At 38.9% G+C, this 16,920-nt stretch overlaps 1 protein-coding gene and 1 long non-coding RNA gene across 2 annotated transcripts; both read right to left on the bottom strand.

Moving 5' to 3' along the window:
• Nucleotides 1-239: 239 nt before the first annotated feature.
• On the bottom strand, nt 240-9,245 carry AREG (amphiregulin). The gene is made up of 6 exons (XM_075565447.1): nt 8,922-9,245; nt 7,330-7,527; nt 5,252-5,438; nt 4,074-4,232; nt 2,940-3,038; nt 240-482 (listed from the first exon to the last, which is right to left on the bottom strand). The coding sequence occupies exons 1-5, from the start codon at nt 8,971-8,973 to the stop codon at nt 2,948-2,950; spliced, it is 687 nt and encodes a 228-aa protein (XP_075421562.1). The 5' UTR covers nt 8,974-9,245; the 3' UTR covers nt 240-482; nt 2,940-2,947.
• A 1,082-nt stretch (nt 9,246-10,327) lies between these two features.
• LOC142471922 (uncharacterized) lies at nt 10,328-13,923 on the bottom strand. Its single transcript, XR_012789557.1, has 3 exons — nt 13,634-13,923; nt 12,367-12,424; nt 10,328-10,413 (listed from the first exon to the last, which is right to left on the bottom strand). It is a non-coding gene; the product is annotated as an uncharacterized LOC142471922 (long non-coding RNA).
• Between the last annotated feature and the right edge of the window lie 2,997 nt (nt 13,924-16,920).

Below are 16,920 nucleotides of genomic sequence, written 5' to 3' on the forward strand. Positions count from 1 at the left end.
TTTTGTCTGCATTGTAAAATCTCCCAGTTGTTAGATGGCATAAACCTCTGCAGGTAACAGAAAAAAACAATCTAAATGGAGTTAAGGACAGACCTTTCAATAGCTTGATATCTATGTCCCAATTGAATAAAGTCTACAAAGTGATATTAAAATAATATTTTTTTACTAAACAATTCTTTTTCATTCGTATGCCATTTGATCCAATACAAAAAGTAATACAAAAATGTCAACGCTGTTAATTTAAATAAAAAAAGTTTACTGAAATTATAATAAATATATCACAATTTCAAATATTTAAACACGTATACAATACATTAAATATTTTTAAATAAAAAATAAATATTTTTTTTATATTTATAAAAAATATAAATGTTTACAATGTCTATATTTAACTCTTTGCTTCTTCAGAGACATTGTTGCGATTCAAGTTTTCGCTTCTCCAGCCCATTGAGGTGTGGCAGTGGTTTTATCTGTACAGCATTCTACATAAAAGACAAAAAATAAAGTTAGATCTTCTGCCATGTAGCAAGACACTCTAGCTTCACTACAACATTATAGTGCTTGGGTTATCAAACAAGGTGTATTTGCATTAGACATTCTGTAAAAAACATTTCTAGACACTTTGGGTGTGAGTTTTTTTTACAATTGGTTCTGGTGTGCTCTTTCCACAGGCTATAAGCCTTGACCGATCCTGATAACATTTTGAGGGTATCGTTCGGCCTTCCTAATTTAGATCTACCAGAGGTTTCAACCAAATCAGTGCAGCCTCCTCTTGAAATGAATTTATTGATTTTTGAAGTGCTAAAAAAATGAAGCGGTACATATCGCCCGGATTCTTGATACAAAACATTAAATGTATGATTTTGCCACTTGTATTACATTTTCAGACAATTATCTTGAACCGTTTCAGAGAAATTAAATATTTTAAATGAAAATAAATTGGTAACCATGGTAAGAAACAATACTGTACAACAACAACCTAACATCTAGGTGGCAGTCACAATTATTCACTGCGCAACAGGGTTTTGATTGTTTTTGTCACCGTACCCACGATGCCAGTATAACTGTTCTTACTGTACATCCCAGCCTTCTTGATAATAATGAGTTTTATGTGTTGTTTTTTGTTCTCCAACTTTCAGACAGTTGGTTGATAATGAGAGTGTTACAAGGAAATGTTTTGAAGCTTGTGATATTATATTAAACGTATATCATTTCAACTCGCAATAATGTGAGATTGGAAGTGGTATTCAGTATTTACATTTTTCTTTGACTTCAAGACAGTGCTTGGTCATTGTGAGAGACAATAGCCGCCTTTCTGGACAACTTCTTTGCCGGTGCCTCGACTGCCAGTGGAAACTGGGCTTATTTATAGGCTTGTAGAATAACACACAATAGTGTGAGAATTACATTTACCAGGCATTACCGGTTTTAAACAGGAGTTTGGGAATACTAGGACAATTTGAGGACAAAATCCACAAATTGATGGCATCTCAAATGTTGTTTTGCTCCGTTTCATTCTATGTTTCTTTGTCGTATTAGGTTTACTCACTTATCCCACAACGAGGTAAATAATGTAGCGTTTTCCAAGTTTACTACTATTGTACATCACATAGAATTTCTATTGTTCTTTTACTAAAATACCAAAATGCTACCAAGAAGTAATATGGTTTAATGGAATTATTTTCAAAGGTGCTCATAAGTCAATGACAAAATTATAATTTAAATACATATATATTTTTTTAAATTTAATTTATTGGGTTGATTTAGAAGAATATCTGATCACTATATAGCCCTTTAAAAATTTTTTTTTTTACTTAGCGATAGGTATTGCATACAGTATGACACCTTCCGGCACACAAAGACACGTTACAGCCCATTCACTTTAATGGGCTGTAAGGTGTATGCCAGAGATAATTGGTGTGTTATGGAAAACCATTGCTTAGCATATATGGGCCTGTATGTTATAAGTCAACTTATAGCCACAGAAGCATAACTACCAATGTAAAGTGTGGTTCCAACATAACAGTGAATATATAATTGATGAGTTCTATAACTCACTTGTTATTGATCCTAATTAGTAATGATGTCACAAATGACATCACCCACCTGCACGGACCAATGATATAAAGATGCGTATAATGTAACTTGTGACACTTTTGAACACTTGTAATCTCTTGGAGGGAGGGAAATTACAAGACAATTGCTTATAAATAGAAAGAAAATAAGAAAAAAAACCTATACGTTAGATTGATTTACAAATGTCAGATGGACATCTTTATAAAACATGTTTGAGATAAGTTACTCTCCGTATTAGCTGTTTTCCAGAAAAATACAAAGGCACCATATCATGCATTGGTAGTTATGCAAGTAATCGCTATTGCACAATTAGTCCGAGTGAGCTACACATTCCCTACAGCAGCGGTGCGCAAACTGGGTGGCGGAAGTCTTTTCGGGGGGCGGGAAAGGGGCGGGGCGTTTACAGAGGCCCCGCGCTGAGAGCCCGAGGCCTCTGTAAACGTACTAACCCGGCTCCGTTCACACATCTCTATGACAACGCGGCGTCAAATGACGTCCGTTGCCATAGAGACGTGACGTCAAATGACCCAGCGGGTCACGTGACGTCACATGACTCCGAGCGTCATTTGACGCAACATTAGTGGCGAGGGGGGGTCACGACTGAGGAGGTGAGAAGGTAGGGGGGGCGCAGTGCAGGGAGTTTGCGCACAGCTGCTCTACAGAATGCAGTGGTGATGATGTCATTCTCAATATTTAACAATTGTAGTACAGTACAGTATATCAAGAATATATACCAATTTCTAAATATAGACATTAAACAAAAAAAAGTGCAAGGAAGTTGAAACTCATGTTCAACATTGCATAGCATGTTCATTTCAAAATCGTTTGATAAATAAATTCACACGTAACATTAAAATACCTACCATTTCCTTCAAACGTCAATGTCTTCACTCCCATTTTCTTGCCCTAGTCTCTTCTTTTCTTCCACTTCACAGTCATAGGAGGAATATTTCCTTCGAGTGCTTTACAATAAGAGAAATACAATGTTAATTTAGAATGGTAGGCAACAGTGAACATAAGTAAGCACTTTGTTTTTAGCTTTTATGTTTCCAACAATTGCAACAAAGTATTATTGCCAAAGTGTCTTTTCAGTTTCCACAAAATAATAATGGGAAGAGAAGACATAAGTATACAGATGTAGGAGGATTTACTGCTGCTGGAGCTAGGGCTGAAAGCTTAACGCCGCAGACCCAGAGATAGTGCTGCTGTGGCCACACTGTGGTGGGAGGGGAGTTATGCTTCCGGATCTGACCCCCCCCCACATAGCAATAATATTCCGGCACTGGGGCAGTGTAGGTCATGGTCCTGCGACTTGCCACGTGCCAAAAACAGTAACTGTTGATATAACTGTAGTGACATCTTAACTAACAGATTTTAATAAAGTCATAAAAAAAGTGACAGAGGGCAAAAAAAATACAGTCTGTATTAATAAATACTAGTACTGTATGCATGTCATTTTTTTCTCATAGAAGAGACCGCAGATGCAATAACATCAATAGATGAGCAATCCCTCCTAGGACCAAAGTGAACTGAATCTAGTGACATGCTTAAGAGGTCTCGTCCCGGTAATTGATGCCTTTGTTACATAAATCTGAACCTATAAGTATTTTTAATTATTTTTTTTAAGTTAGACATGGGAGGGGTTTGATTTCCCTTTTGTGTGATCAGCAAGTGCTTGTACAGCCAGAGTCCCCCCTCCCCCACATCTTTATTGTTTCTCTGATAAGAACAGGGGATAATACTGTATGTGTAAAGAAAAAACTTGATTGACAAACACTTTCTTATTCAGAGGGCCCTAAGAAATTCAACCGGCCGACTAGGTGGGATTGCACGTTTAATAGATCTTTTGCTTCCACAATGCACATTTTAGTGACCCCCTAGTGTGCATGTAGCTTCTAGTAAATATTAATAGGCAAGAAATGAAATCCGGTGTTGTATACAAAACCGTTAGTGTCTACAACACAGAGTAATGAAAAAATGTGGAGCATAATACTTACTGTACAATGATGATAATAATAATGGCAATAATGCTGATTGTTGACAGTAGAACTGCTACCACTGCTAGTGCTGTTGTTGACAGATCACGGAGCTCTTCCTTTGTTATCGCTTTCATGGTTCGCTCGCTGCAACGTTCACCCACATAGTGTTGCTGGCATCTGAGAACAAGAATAAAATCTACGAGTTAATACTCACACTTCTCCGTCCTGTAGGTCAATCATTATATAAGTATGCACTACCAAGGGGTAAAGCTTTTGTGGACATGTCTTAAAAGCTCTGACAAGACACTGACAAAAATAGAATTTCACAAAAGAACAGCACAGCTCCAGTTAAAGGATTGTCAGCCATGGAATGTAAGTTGACATCAACTACTACTGTAAGTATCATATTCTGGAAAAAGTACATTGTGACTGTTTCTACACTAGATGGTTTGAAATTCAGTCATTTGAAAAGAAGCTAATCATTAGCACAAAGCCTGTGGCATTTGTTTGGAAGGAACTATTTTTGGTCACAAAGGTAATGCTACACTAGGTCAGAAAACGTTTTAATTAACTAGTTATGGTGTTGACACAAATATTATTTTCTACGCTGACATGTTAAATGCTGGCTTGTGGGGACAGATAAAGGCAAGGCATCGAACATTCGTCACGAGCTTTCATAACACAACACTGTATATTACATTATTAATGAATAAAAATCAAGATCTGCTAGAAGTGGAGTAGTTTAGGGGGCTGCAACTATGGGTCCGCTTCAATATACTCTGATATCATTTAAATCTATAGCAGAGTTATTTAGAGTACAGATGTAGCCAACATGATTGCAAGCTGTGGTGCAGCTGGACGTACACAACTATTCAACGGAAGAAGCATCATTGTTTTGAATCAGCACGTGAGAAGGTTACGGGACTATTGTGCTATCTTGCCCACGGGAGCCTGCCACGCATTGCAATAACATTGGATACATCTGTATATTAGATCAGCCACTAAGTGTTAGATTCATGAAAGTATTCGACGTGTAATACATTTTCCACAACGATGCCGATGAGAGCAAAACAAGTATTACAATATTAGTATGTCATTCCAAAATGTGGATCACACATACAGTAGTATGATTTCATACTATCTGAATGTTTCACATTTCTACCCGAGAGCTCATATCATCCTGCAAACAAACTCACCTGCATGTCACTTCTTGCAGATTCTCTGGAAATATGCATTCTCCATGAATGCAGAAATCTTTATGTGTGGTTTCACAGGGAGTCGGGTTTTTTTTGTTCCCCTTCTTCTTTCCCTTTTTCTTCTTCTTATCGGCATTCTTCTTTGCACCCTTTCTTGTTGTCTTCTCAGGTTTGATCACTGGGAGAACTGATTGGCAAGCAAAGAAAGGGCAACGTGTCACACTATAAATCTCTTAAGGTCAGGGTTATAATGCCACAATCTGCACATCGCAGTTCAAAGTATAACCCCATACAGTGTCATGTGTAAAGTACTGAAAGCATACAGTATACTGTATCTGTGCACTTACTGTACTTTGAGAAATATGATACCCTTCCTTTGCACCAATATTTCCCCCGTGTTCCAGCCAAGATACTATGACACAGAGAATCATGTATCAAAGTCTCTTGACTGTAAAACTGGTGAAGAAAATCTACTGATTGATCAAAGGAAACAATGCTAGTGCTTTCAATTAATTAATTATCCTTTTCTTTGATAAATCTGGGGTTTCCTTTTGTTCCACTGTTCTGATTTTGTAGCTGAGATACATTAATAAATCAATCCCACAGCCCCTACAGTGAGACTTTCTGAGACTATTGCTAAAAAATATAATTTTGTTATCCACAGGAAATTAATTTAGATATTCGCTCAACTCCAATATCCAGGCAATATAAACTTTGTTCAAATGCAAACTATTTTATTTGTTTGTTTGTACAAGTTTCTACAGGTAAATATTACCTATACCCATTACAGTAACTACTGTTTTAGCGAAATCACACTTGATTTGAAGAAACGAGACTGTAATATCAAACATTATTAACATTTGTGGAATGTTGATTGCAAACCGATAGGGCACAGTTTTGAAACTACACACTACTTTAAGTTAACGATTAAAATATTTCCCACTATCATTCATATTAACAACTCTTTTAAATATGGGTTAAAAGGTTTTCAGGCCTACTTGCTCTACTGGCATCCCTATTCGAATACTTTTTTTTTAATAGACTCAAATTAAATGAATCAGCTCTTTTGCCCCGGGAAGTGGCAATTTTACTCACGCCAAAAAGGGTTAAACTCTAGCTGTGCACATGAGCCCTAAAGAAAAAGGGGTGGGAGGAGGTCATGTCAGCCAGAAAGAGTGCATGTCAGGCATGTTTCATTAACACATGATGAGTCACCGAGGTGAGGCATTGCAAGACACAGCCATCTATCTAGATATACATTATAATATAATAGGTTAGCACTCCTCCAAAGTAGTTCAAATACCACTGCGGGCTTAATTCCTCATTTTTGTGATCTAATAAGGGATAAATAAGAAACCATTCTTGGCGCTATAACAGGAAACATGGTTAATGCTTTAGGTTTTACAATCTAACACCTCCTGCGTAGAAAGCGTAAAACGGCGGTACACACCTTATCCTTTACAGGTCCCACGAGCAAGCAAGGGATTAAATATCACAGCTCACATAAGAGTATGAGCTCTAAGGTGACATCACAAGAAAAGTAAAAATATGGGTGTGCACCACCATAGTTATATTTATACATGTTGCTGCTCTTAACTGTGCATTGAGCTACATAATGAATGCACTTAGTAATACCTGAATAATATAGCAATATTTGAAAGATATTCTAACAATTGATAATAAAGTTTCTTGGAAAGATGCCTGGAAAGATAACAGTAAAAATATTCAGGGGCCCCTACAGCACAGGGGGCTGAATCATGGATGGCAGACTTTGTGCTGGAATGCTGTAACTGAATAAATCCCACATGCTAATTATGTTTTCTTTTAAGTGTTCTCAGTTCATAGACAGATTTTACGTGGGATACTCAAAACGATCAACAATACGTTTTCAGAAAACTTATACATTAAAAAAAATATATTAGTGTTATTCATATTGTATCCAACATTTTTCCCAACAATGGTAGTTTTGGGTAAGGTGAAGAGCTGTAATGTCACATCAACCGGCTTGTGTAAAAAAAAATGCACTACTTGGAAAGTAATATAAAATATATTTCTTTATCATCAAATTCCCAACATACCACGCATAGGATCATCTGTATTATATTCTGCTACTGAAAAGTCCTCTTCATTCTCTTCATCTTCTTCACCCTCCTCCTGGCTAAGCTCAAGTGTGGTCACCGACTCCGTTCCATAAGAACTGTGGTCTCCAGAAAAGGTTACGTTGGTTTCTGCTTCCGTAGTGCTTGATACAGAACAATGTGCTGTGTGGTGGCATGCTGCAGATTTCAAGAAAGTCACAATTAGGACAGTTCCCAATTCCAAACAAATCCATATAATATTAACCTCTTCACTGCCAGAGGGGCCTGCAGTGCATTGGTGAAGGTCAGGACAGGAGGTTCCACTTGTACCAGAGTATTACTACAGAGTAACACTACAGTAATTACTACAGAGTAACATTTGGTCAGTTAAATATAAATAGATAACTGTATAACCGGTAGATTTTCCTTCAATACAGGACTTCAGTGGTCCTGAAAACTCGCATGCATAAACATTAGTCACTTGTTATATGTGTCGGCATTAACCAAACACTCTTTGAAGGATTCATAAATCTGTCAGCACCTTCTTCTGCGCTTCAGACACATACTTATCCAACTTCTACTGCACATCTTAGGTCCAGGCATGTGGGCACATGCTACTGAACTGACTTTTACCCTACGCATATTACCATTATAGCTGAAAATGTAGAACTATTACTACTTTTAAAACTACATTACTCAATAACTGAACAATAATCACAATACCGTCAAACCATAACATATATGTAACAGAAATGTAGAAATGTATTTCTACACATTACTTCAGATCATGGGGGGCTGGAAGTAGGGGTGCAAGGGAGGAAGCTTCTTTATTTTTACATTATTGTAATGTATGTCACTGATTTTGTGTGTACAGCACCCCCACCCAAAAAAAAAGTACAGTAGTTTCTGCCCCCTGCTTTAGTTTGTTACCAACATAGATCAAGAGAGCCTCCTATGAATATATTTCTCAATATGTTATGCTTTCCACAAGCACCAATTCCATTTCTGCTACAACAATGGTTATTGTGACGATATAAATCTTGCATTACAATAATTTATACACGTCAGCAAGCACAAATGTTGTCAAACAACAACATGTTAAATCAACATAGAGCCTGAATCCCCATTGCAGAGAGAAATGAAAATAGCATTGAAATAAGAGAATGTGAATTGAAGAAGAGACCTAGTCACTTCTATTATCCAGTGTCCAAAGTCCATGGTATTCAAAAAAAATCAGCAGTAAAGCCACAATCATTTTAGGCACAGGAAAATGCTATTAGAACATCATTTTAAACGATGTACAGGCTGGTACAATACCATAGAAATATTGAGACTGTATAGCTTCTTCAGAAATAAAAATAGTGCAGATGAGAGATAGACAAGAACACACACACACACACACACACACACACACACACACACACACACACACACACACACACACACACACACACACACACACACACACACACACACACACACACACACACACACACACACACACACACACACACACACACACACACTCAGCATAGCCAGCTGGTAGTGGGATGGATGCAGCAGCAGGGCAGGCTGATGTTTTCCTTACTTACCTATGGAGAACAGCAACGTGGTACACAGAAGCAGTGACAGCAGAGAAGACATCTGTGAACAGGCGAGCGAAGCCCTCTCACCAAACCAGCCTGTACCCTCTCCCCCTTGATGCTTCTAAAATGTAGATACTTGTCCCCTCACTGGGCGGGGTCTCGGTCACTTTGCCGGGCGGACTTGTCCTGGGCAGGAGTGTGTCTGTGTGTGCTGCCCTCTTTAGCCCGGTGCTTGCAACTCCCGTAGGGCTCAGTGTGTGACTTCTCAGGGACTCGGGACAGCCTTCCATCCTTATATATACACACACACACATGGGGATGAGGAGGGAAGGGTCCGTGACGTCACGGAGGAATGACGAATTCAATGCAGAGGTGTGAGGAGGAGGCACCTGTCTGCGCTCAGACAGGAAGCTTACAGCAGCAACCACACACACACACACGCACACGCACACGCACACGCACAGAAAAGACTGGAAAAAGAAAAAGCATAGCCCCCAGCTGATGATTTGCCAGCGAGGTCACTGTGGCCCAGGGCAGGGGCGTGTGAGGATTAGGATTATCTTTCCATCCATGTTCCTGCCTTTGAATAGAAAGTATTTGTGTATATGCAGCAGGAGAAGAATGCAAATAGCCCGGGTTACAGAGCTAGATAAGAGGGTCACAGCATTTTGTGCCCCATTTAAAAAAAAAAAAGGTTTCTGCTATGTTTCTACTGTCAAAAGAATAAAAAACCGCTTGTTATTTGTAAACCTCTCTCCAGGAGTGCAGGAAGTATTTTGGGGTGGTTTCCATACATTATTAGCATGTGAAAAGGGTATAAACTCAAGACCCCCACCTCATTTTCCAGTTCACATGCCTCTCATTTATAGAAAGAAAAGGGTTAGTGTAACATAACCCCCAGTGAACATATCCGCAATCTGGACCTTTGATCGTAATGGTTTGTGGGACAAACTGGATCACAGATTTGCTGCAACAGAGAGCGACCTGGCTAAAAACATGAATGCACTGCTGGCCCTTCACAGAGATACCAACCTCTGAGGTCCAAAATCAGTGAGATTTGAGGGTGCTGAACTACAGAAGTCCTGGTTTTTATCAGTAAGACTCTGTTGAAGTCTTTGAGATGATTGATGCTAAAAATAAGTGAGACAGACTCCAAATGAGTGAGATTGATAGAACATTTTTACTGTTTGCCTTTCTGCACAAATATTTATATTTTCTAACTCTGTATTGTTAAGATTCATTTTAGTCATAAGCAAAAACTCATGGCACCAAGCAGTGCTATTAGACAAAGGCATTTTTTTTCCATTAGTATATTTTTTATCATATATTTTTTTAATATGTTTAAGGCATAGTATTAAAAAAAAAAAAAAAAGGTTTAATAACATTTTGTGAAAATAAGTATCCATACTTACATTTTACATATTTTGCTTAAACACTCCATAATCTTACATAGCTACAGTATCAGTACTCAGTCACAAATTTGTGGAATTTAGAGGCTCTGGGACAATGAGACAAAAATGTAATTCAAAATACAGTATACTTCAGATGAGTGAAAACGTGCAGGCTTGCATACCTGAATAAGTAGTGCAATGTTGTCAATCCCTAAAATATTCTTTGCGCAATAAGGTTCATTATTAGACTTGATAAACTATACTCAAGGTATCATCAGTAGGTTTCATGACATTTTTGCCAAAAAATTTGCCACATTTGCATGCGTGGAGGGCAAGTGCGAATCACAGATGCGCGGTTGGCAAGTGCCGATCGCGCATGGGCAGTAGGAAAAGGCCAATTGCTCATGCGCAGTAGGAAAAACCCTGATTGCACATGCGCAATACTTGATAAGGTGCAGCTAACCTCTTCTGAGAGTGCTTATAATTGCCTAGACCGTTACTTATACAGAATGATGTTAAAAGAATGACTTTGGTAAACTACTCACTCGATATTGGGTAAACAAAGTTCAGACGTCTCACTTATTTTCCTACCTGTCCAATTCACTGGTGTCTACCTCTACAACTCTATACCACCTCTTAAAGCTGCAGTTCAGTCAATATCCTGCATGTGTGTTTTTTTTTTAATAAATCAGTTCTGTAGTAAGAAAAAAACTTTTAGCATTTTCTGTTTTTAAAAAAACAAATTTGAAAGACCAATTTTCTTGTATTCTATTTTAACAGCCATTTGCTAAGGCACTGCCCCTTCATGTCCTGTCACAAGCTCTGGCACACCCCTTTGTCAGCCCCGCCCTCCCTCTAGCACATGTCAGTGCAGGAGTGCTCATGAATATTCATGAGCTTCCACTGACTGACAGAAGCAAATAAAAACATATGCCAGCTCTAATTATGTCACCAAATTTCGCCTATCAATACATGGAGAACGAATTGACTGGCAGCTATACAGTTCTTTAGGTAATTAGAGATTGCACACATGAAACTATTGAAGTAAAAAAATAAATTAAAAAATAAAAAAGACTGAACTGCAGCTTTAAAGTCAGAGGAAGGTGAACAACTTCTTCATTAGTAGCAGCTGTGTATCAGGCTGACGAGATGGGGGCTAAATACCGCATGATTTCTAGCTTACCTATGTTTTCTGCCTAGAGGGAATCTGCTGTTTCTGTACTGTAACTTCAACAGTAACAGACATTCTCTCATTTGTCCTCGGCTTGTTCCTAATTTATGACCACAAGTATGATACTGTTCTGCACAAATTTAACAAAATCACTTTTTTTTTGGTGGTAATTTCTATTAACCTTCACAGTGCCATTATGCGGTAGATGGTATGTCCTCAGTGCTGGTATGCTAGAGGCCCCATTGACGTACCTAGCAGGGCATGGACAGAACGCTTGCTTTCTAGGGAATGATCGGGATAGCCACTTCAACTGAGTCATGTGCCTGCAAATGCCAGAGATCTGGTGGCACTATGGCACTGAAGAATAATTGTCATCGACTGGTGGGTTAGAAAAATACTTTATTCAGTAGAAATGCCTTGCATTTAGTTATCTACTATATCCTTATATTGGTAAGTTAATCAAAGTGATCGATCCATGATATAAGTCCTGTTGGGGATTGATACTATGAACACGAACTATGATACTACATTGTGAACATGCCATTTCTAGAGTGAATGTTGTGCTGCTGTTTTGTTTCTAATAAAGCCTAGTTTGGGTCCTTATATAGTATTTTATAGTAGAATATATTAAGCAACTTTCTTGCCATTGTCCTTTAGATTATTGAATTATTTGCTTATCAAAGTGATATTACTGGGGTGTGCGCCTGACATCATTGAGCATGCTGAGGCAGCTCCATGGATCGGCATAAGAAATAGATTACAGTATATAGCCATCCAAAACAGCTAAAAAAAACCTACCTAAAGCTTTACAGCAACTGTAAGAAATCTAATAAAAATAAAAAATCTACCCCTCAATAAGTTTCTCACATCTTTCACAAATGAAGCTTACCCACAGCGAATCCTGGAAATGGCAGACCCTCCGCCTGTCTCCTCAGGCGTCTTCTGACCTTAAGAAAGATGATTATACAGGAGTTACTAAAAAAAAGATCTGGAAAACTTCCTAAAAAGTATCCAGAACTCCTTTCAAATGGACTTTAAGGCCTTGGGGGAGATGACGACCGCCTTGAAAACAAAATTGATAACTCGCTTCAGTTCCAAGCAGCCACAGATGATGAGGTGACAAGAATCACTAAATGCGGACAACCTTCAGCCCCATCTGAAAAAATTATTCCAAAATATTGATCCAACTCTTCAAGAAGGCTCCCTGAAAATAGTTAGGGCCTACAGATCTCTCGGCCCAATGTTTGACGACCCAAATAAAAGCATAGATGTAGTTGTCAAGCTGCACTCTTAAACTACTAAAGAAAGCATTATAAATGGCTGCAGAAATAAAACAGAGGTCACCTTTGAGAATTCATACATACAGATTTTCGGTGACTTATCCAGGGTATCCAACTCTAGAAGGAGATAATTATGACCCATCAACATACTCCTGAGGGAGAGCTTCCTACACAGCCTAGGCCTGATCCGAGGAAGGGAGAGGGAGACCGACCCAGACCACAGAGGCCTCCATGAGTGAACAGACCTGCATGGGACCCTGGGAGGCAATCATTACTGATGGCAGTGACACAGGAAGAAGGGACGAAAAGGGATCCTGGCCGCAGCCCAAATGCTATATGACACCTTACAACTTTTATGGCTTTTCTTATCTTAAGATAAGATTTGTCCCAAAGCTTAGGAAAGTGTGGTGGTTGGCACTGGAATTGTTTCTGGACATGGTAGTCATGGTCACAGACCCACACACAGTATCAATATTATCCTTTTTATATTGTGAGCCGCATCCAATGCAAAGTAAGAAGAACCAGCCAATAATAAAGGATGCAGCCCCTCTTTACTTTACCTCAGACTACAGAAACTGTCACTGAGGTGAGGGCCTGAGCCCTGTAACTTGGGGTTTAACTCTTATGGTGGGAAGCAGGAGTAATTAGACACAACAAAACTGTAAGGAATTATAACAAACTTTATATTACTTTATCTTACTTTATCTATCAGTTTGAACAGGGATACATACACAGGGCTACCACATAACCACACAGTATTTCTGCAATCCTACTAAAATAAATCACTAACGCTGCGCCTCTGTCTTTATATATTTTACAGTCACTACATATTAGTTCACATACACTGTTGATCCGACAGGGTATATGTACAATAACCTTTCGTTGGAGCTCTGGATTCATCCAGATCGAGGCTCTTGCTTCTTACAGTTAATTTGAAAACATAACCTGTGTTTCAATGCAAGGGGATCTCTGTCTTTTCTCTGGCTGTTAAATCCTGATATTTCTCCTCTTAGCTGTTGCAGTGCTCCCTGAGGTGTCACTGTACTTTGTACTGGCCAGCAAAATCCACCAGTCTCCTCACTCCATGGATCAGTCAGGCCCTTGCAGAGTGTTCTGCAGCAGCCTCACCATATCAAAACAAACTGCCACCCCAGTCCCCTCAGCAATCCCTTTCCAACTGTCATTCCACTGGCTACGCACTGTCACATGGTCCAGTGGAATGTAATTCTTAAAGGGGCCATGTCCTGTGCTGATAGCAGACACAGGGGGTTACAAGGATATAAGCTGCCACTCATTGCTGGGACACGAGAGCGGCCATAATTATATGGACTTACATTCGAGAGCCCAGGTAAAATTAGCATGCCCCCTCGGGAAGCTGTCTATGACCAATATACATATAAAACCCTGGGAAGGAATGACTAACCAATGGGTTATAATGTTATAATTTACTGAATACAATACCATGTGCTTAGACATCAGAACCACAAGGAAAACCCCTTTAAAATTAGAGTTAGAGACTGAGATCAGTCTCATATTAGGGAGTAACAGGGGGAGGGGTAGGGAGTGATCACAAAACCATACTAATTGAGTGAGATAAATAAATGAATAAATTGGGTAATTATATAGTGGGTGCAAACTGTGAACTGATAAAGTGAATCAGAGAACAGAAGAGGGACAACACAGTAATTGTGGTCCTCAAAGAATTCACTTAGCTGCACACCACTGTGTGTATATAAAATTTAACTTTTAATAAGTGATTACTTAAAACATATATTACCGTAGACTGGTGTAACGTGAATTAAAAATAGATTAAACCAAAAATATCGAGCATCTATGCCAACACATAAATATATCTTGCTATCCCAATAAAGCTACTAATGAGGTGGGATATAGGTGGCTTTTGATGCTGTAAGTCAGGGTATGATCCCCTCTGGGTCAGCAAACAGGCCAGATGGTGAATATAACTTGGCCAGCGAGACTATATGAAATGGCTGAATATGTACACAGCCCTCCTAGTCCTATAATATAGTGTCATACACCTCTATAAATCGTGGAATAAGTTTGATAGGTGCATAGACTATAAGTGAGGAGCTAACAATCACAGCAACCAAAGATAGTGATTCTCAGGTATATGTACTGCAAGGGTGCATAATGCACTGAGTAGGAGGTGAAAACAGAGACTCACTGGCATGTAACACTGGATTCAAAATTAGCCAAATGTCAAGAACTGTGCACACTGACCCATGAACTTATAATCACTACATTAAAACAGCTCCAAGTAGGAGACTGACAACATTGCGTGTCCAACGCGCGTTTTCCTCCAGCAAAGGAGCTTCTTCAGGGACAAGTTTTGCTAAGGGGAGTGAAAGCAGCATTTTTATACCCTGCCCGTACTTTAATTACAAGATTAATTGATTACAGCTGTTGCGCATGCGCGCCGCGTTAGCGTCCATACCGGCAGAATTATCAATTCAAACATACCTAAGGCACATTAGCATGTTACGAAACGCTGCAGTATTATAGTCACTAATTAATTGAATAACAGATAATGATAAACTAATAACATTCAATACAAATGTTATTAGTTTATCATTATCTGTTATTCAATTAATTAGTGACTATAATACTGCAGCGTTTCGTAACGTGTGCATACACTTGGGGTTTAATACTATTACAGTATGTTTGAATAAATCATTTACACCCAGGTTGTGTGCTTATATATATATTTTATTTATCATTTTTTACTTTGTTTAAGTCTTCTGTATATCACTGCATTTGTGTTAGACATTGCCCCGCATTATACAATAGGGGGGTCCTTTATCCATCATGCATGCTTGGGGCATGTTAGGACCATGATGCTATAAGCAGCATCTTTTCTCTGCCTGTCCCCACTGCTGATACCCTTTACTATGCCTCTGTATCTAACAGAGGCAAAGGATGAGCCTAGGGATGGCTGTTTATTACTAACAGTCCACTTCTGCGCATTAGACGTTCCTGTTCCGGTTCGCGCATGCGCAATCAGTATATGCTTGGACTGAGAAAATCTCTAAGACCACGCGCATGCGCAGTACTCGGTGTATGCGGGTCTGTCGCCGGAACGGTTTATAAGTCACAAAACACGCTCGGGAACATCATAAACAACAGCTTTATCAAGGTAGCATTCATTAACTGATACTGCTAATGTGCCTTAGGTATGTTTGAATTGATAATTCTGCCGGTATGGACGCTAACGCGGCGCGCATGCACAACAGCTGTAATCAATTAATCTTGTAATTAAAGTACGGGCAGGGTATAAAAATGCTACTTTCACTCCCCTTAGCAAAACTTGTCCCTGAAGAAGCTCCTTTGCTGGAGGGAAACGCGCGTTGGACGCGCAATGTTGTCAGTCTCCTACTTGGAGCTGTTTTAATGTAGTGATTATAAGTTCCTGGGTCAGTGTGCACAGTTCTTGACATTTGGCTAATTTTGAGTCCAGTGTTACATGCCAGTGAGTCTCTGTTTTCACCTCCTACTCAGTGCATTATGCACCCTTGCAGTACATATACCTGAGAATCACTATCTTTGGTTGCTGTGATTGTTAGCTCCTCACTTATAGTCTATGCACCTATCAAACTTATTCCACGATTTATAGAGGTGTATGACACTATATTATAGGACTAGAAGGGCTGTGTACATATTCAGCCATTTCATATAGTCTCGCTGGCCAAGTTATATTCACCATCTGGCCTGTTTGCTGACCCAGAGGGGATCATACCCTGACTTACAGCATCAAAAGCCACCTATATCCCACCTCATTAGTAGCTTTATTGGGATAGCAAGATATATTTATGTGTTGGCATAGATGCTCGATATTTTTGGTTTAATCTATTTTTAATTCACGTTACACCAGTCTACGGTAATATATGTTTTAAGTAATCACTTATTAAAAGTTACATTTTATATACACACAGTGGTGTGCAGCTAAGTGAATTCTTTGAGGACCACAATTACTGTGTGGTCCCTCTTCTGTTCTCTGATTCATATTAGGGAGTGGCTATATAAAGAGGAAGGGAAAACTAAAAATAAAGGCAAGATATACTCGCTGCTTGCATGCGAGATTTCAAACTGTTACCAAGTTGTTGTAAAGGTAACTATATTGGAATTAATGTAAATCAGTAGTATTG

Source organism: Ascaphus truei, chromosome 1 (assembly GCF_040206685.1).
Source record: "Ascaphus truei isolate aAscTru1 chromosome 1, aAscTru1.hap1, whole genome shotgun sequence".
NCBI classification, from domain to species: domain Eukaryota; kingdom Metazoa; phylum Chordata; class Amphibia; order Anura; family Ascaphidae; genus Ascaphus; species Ascaphus truei.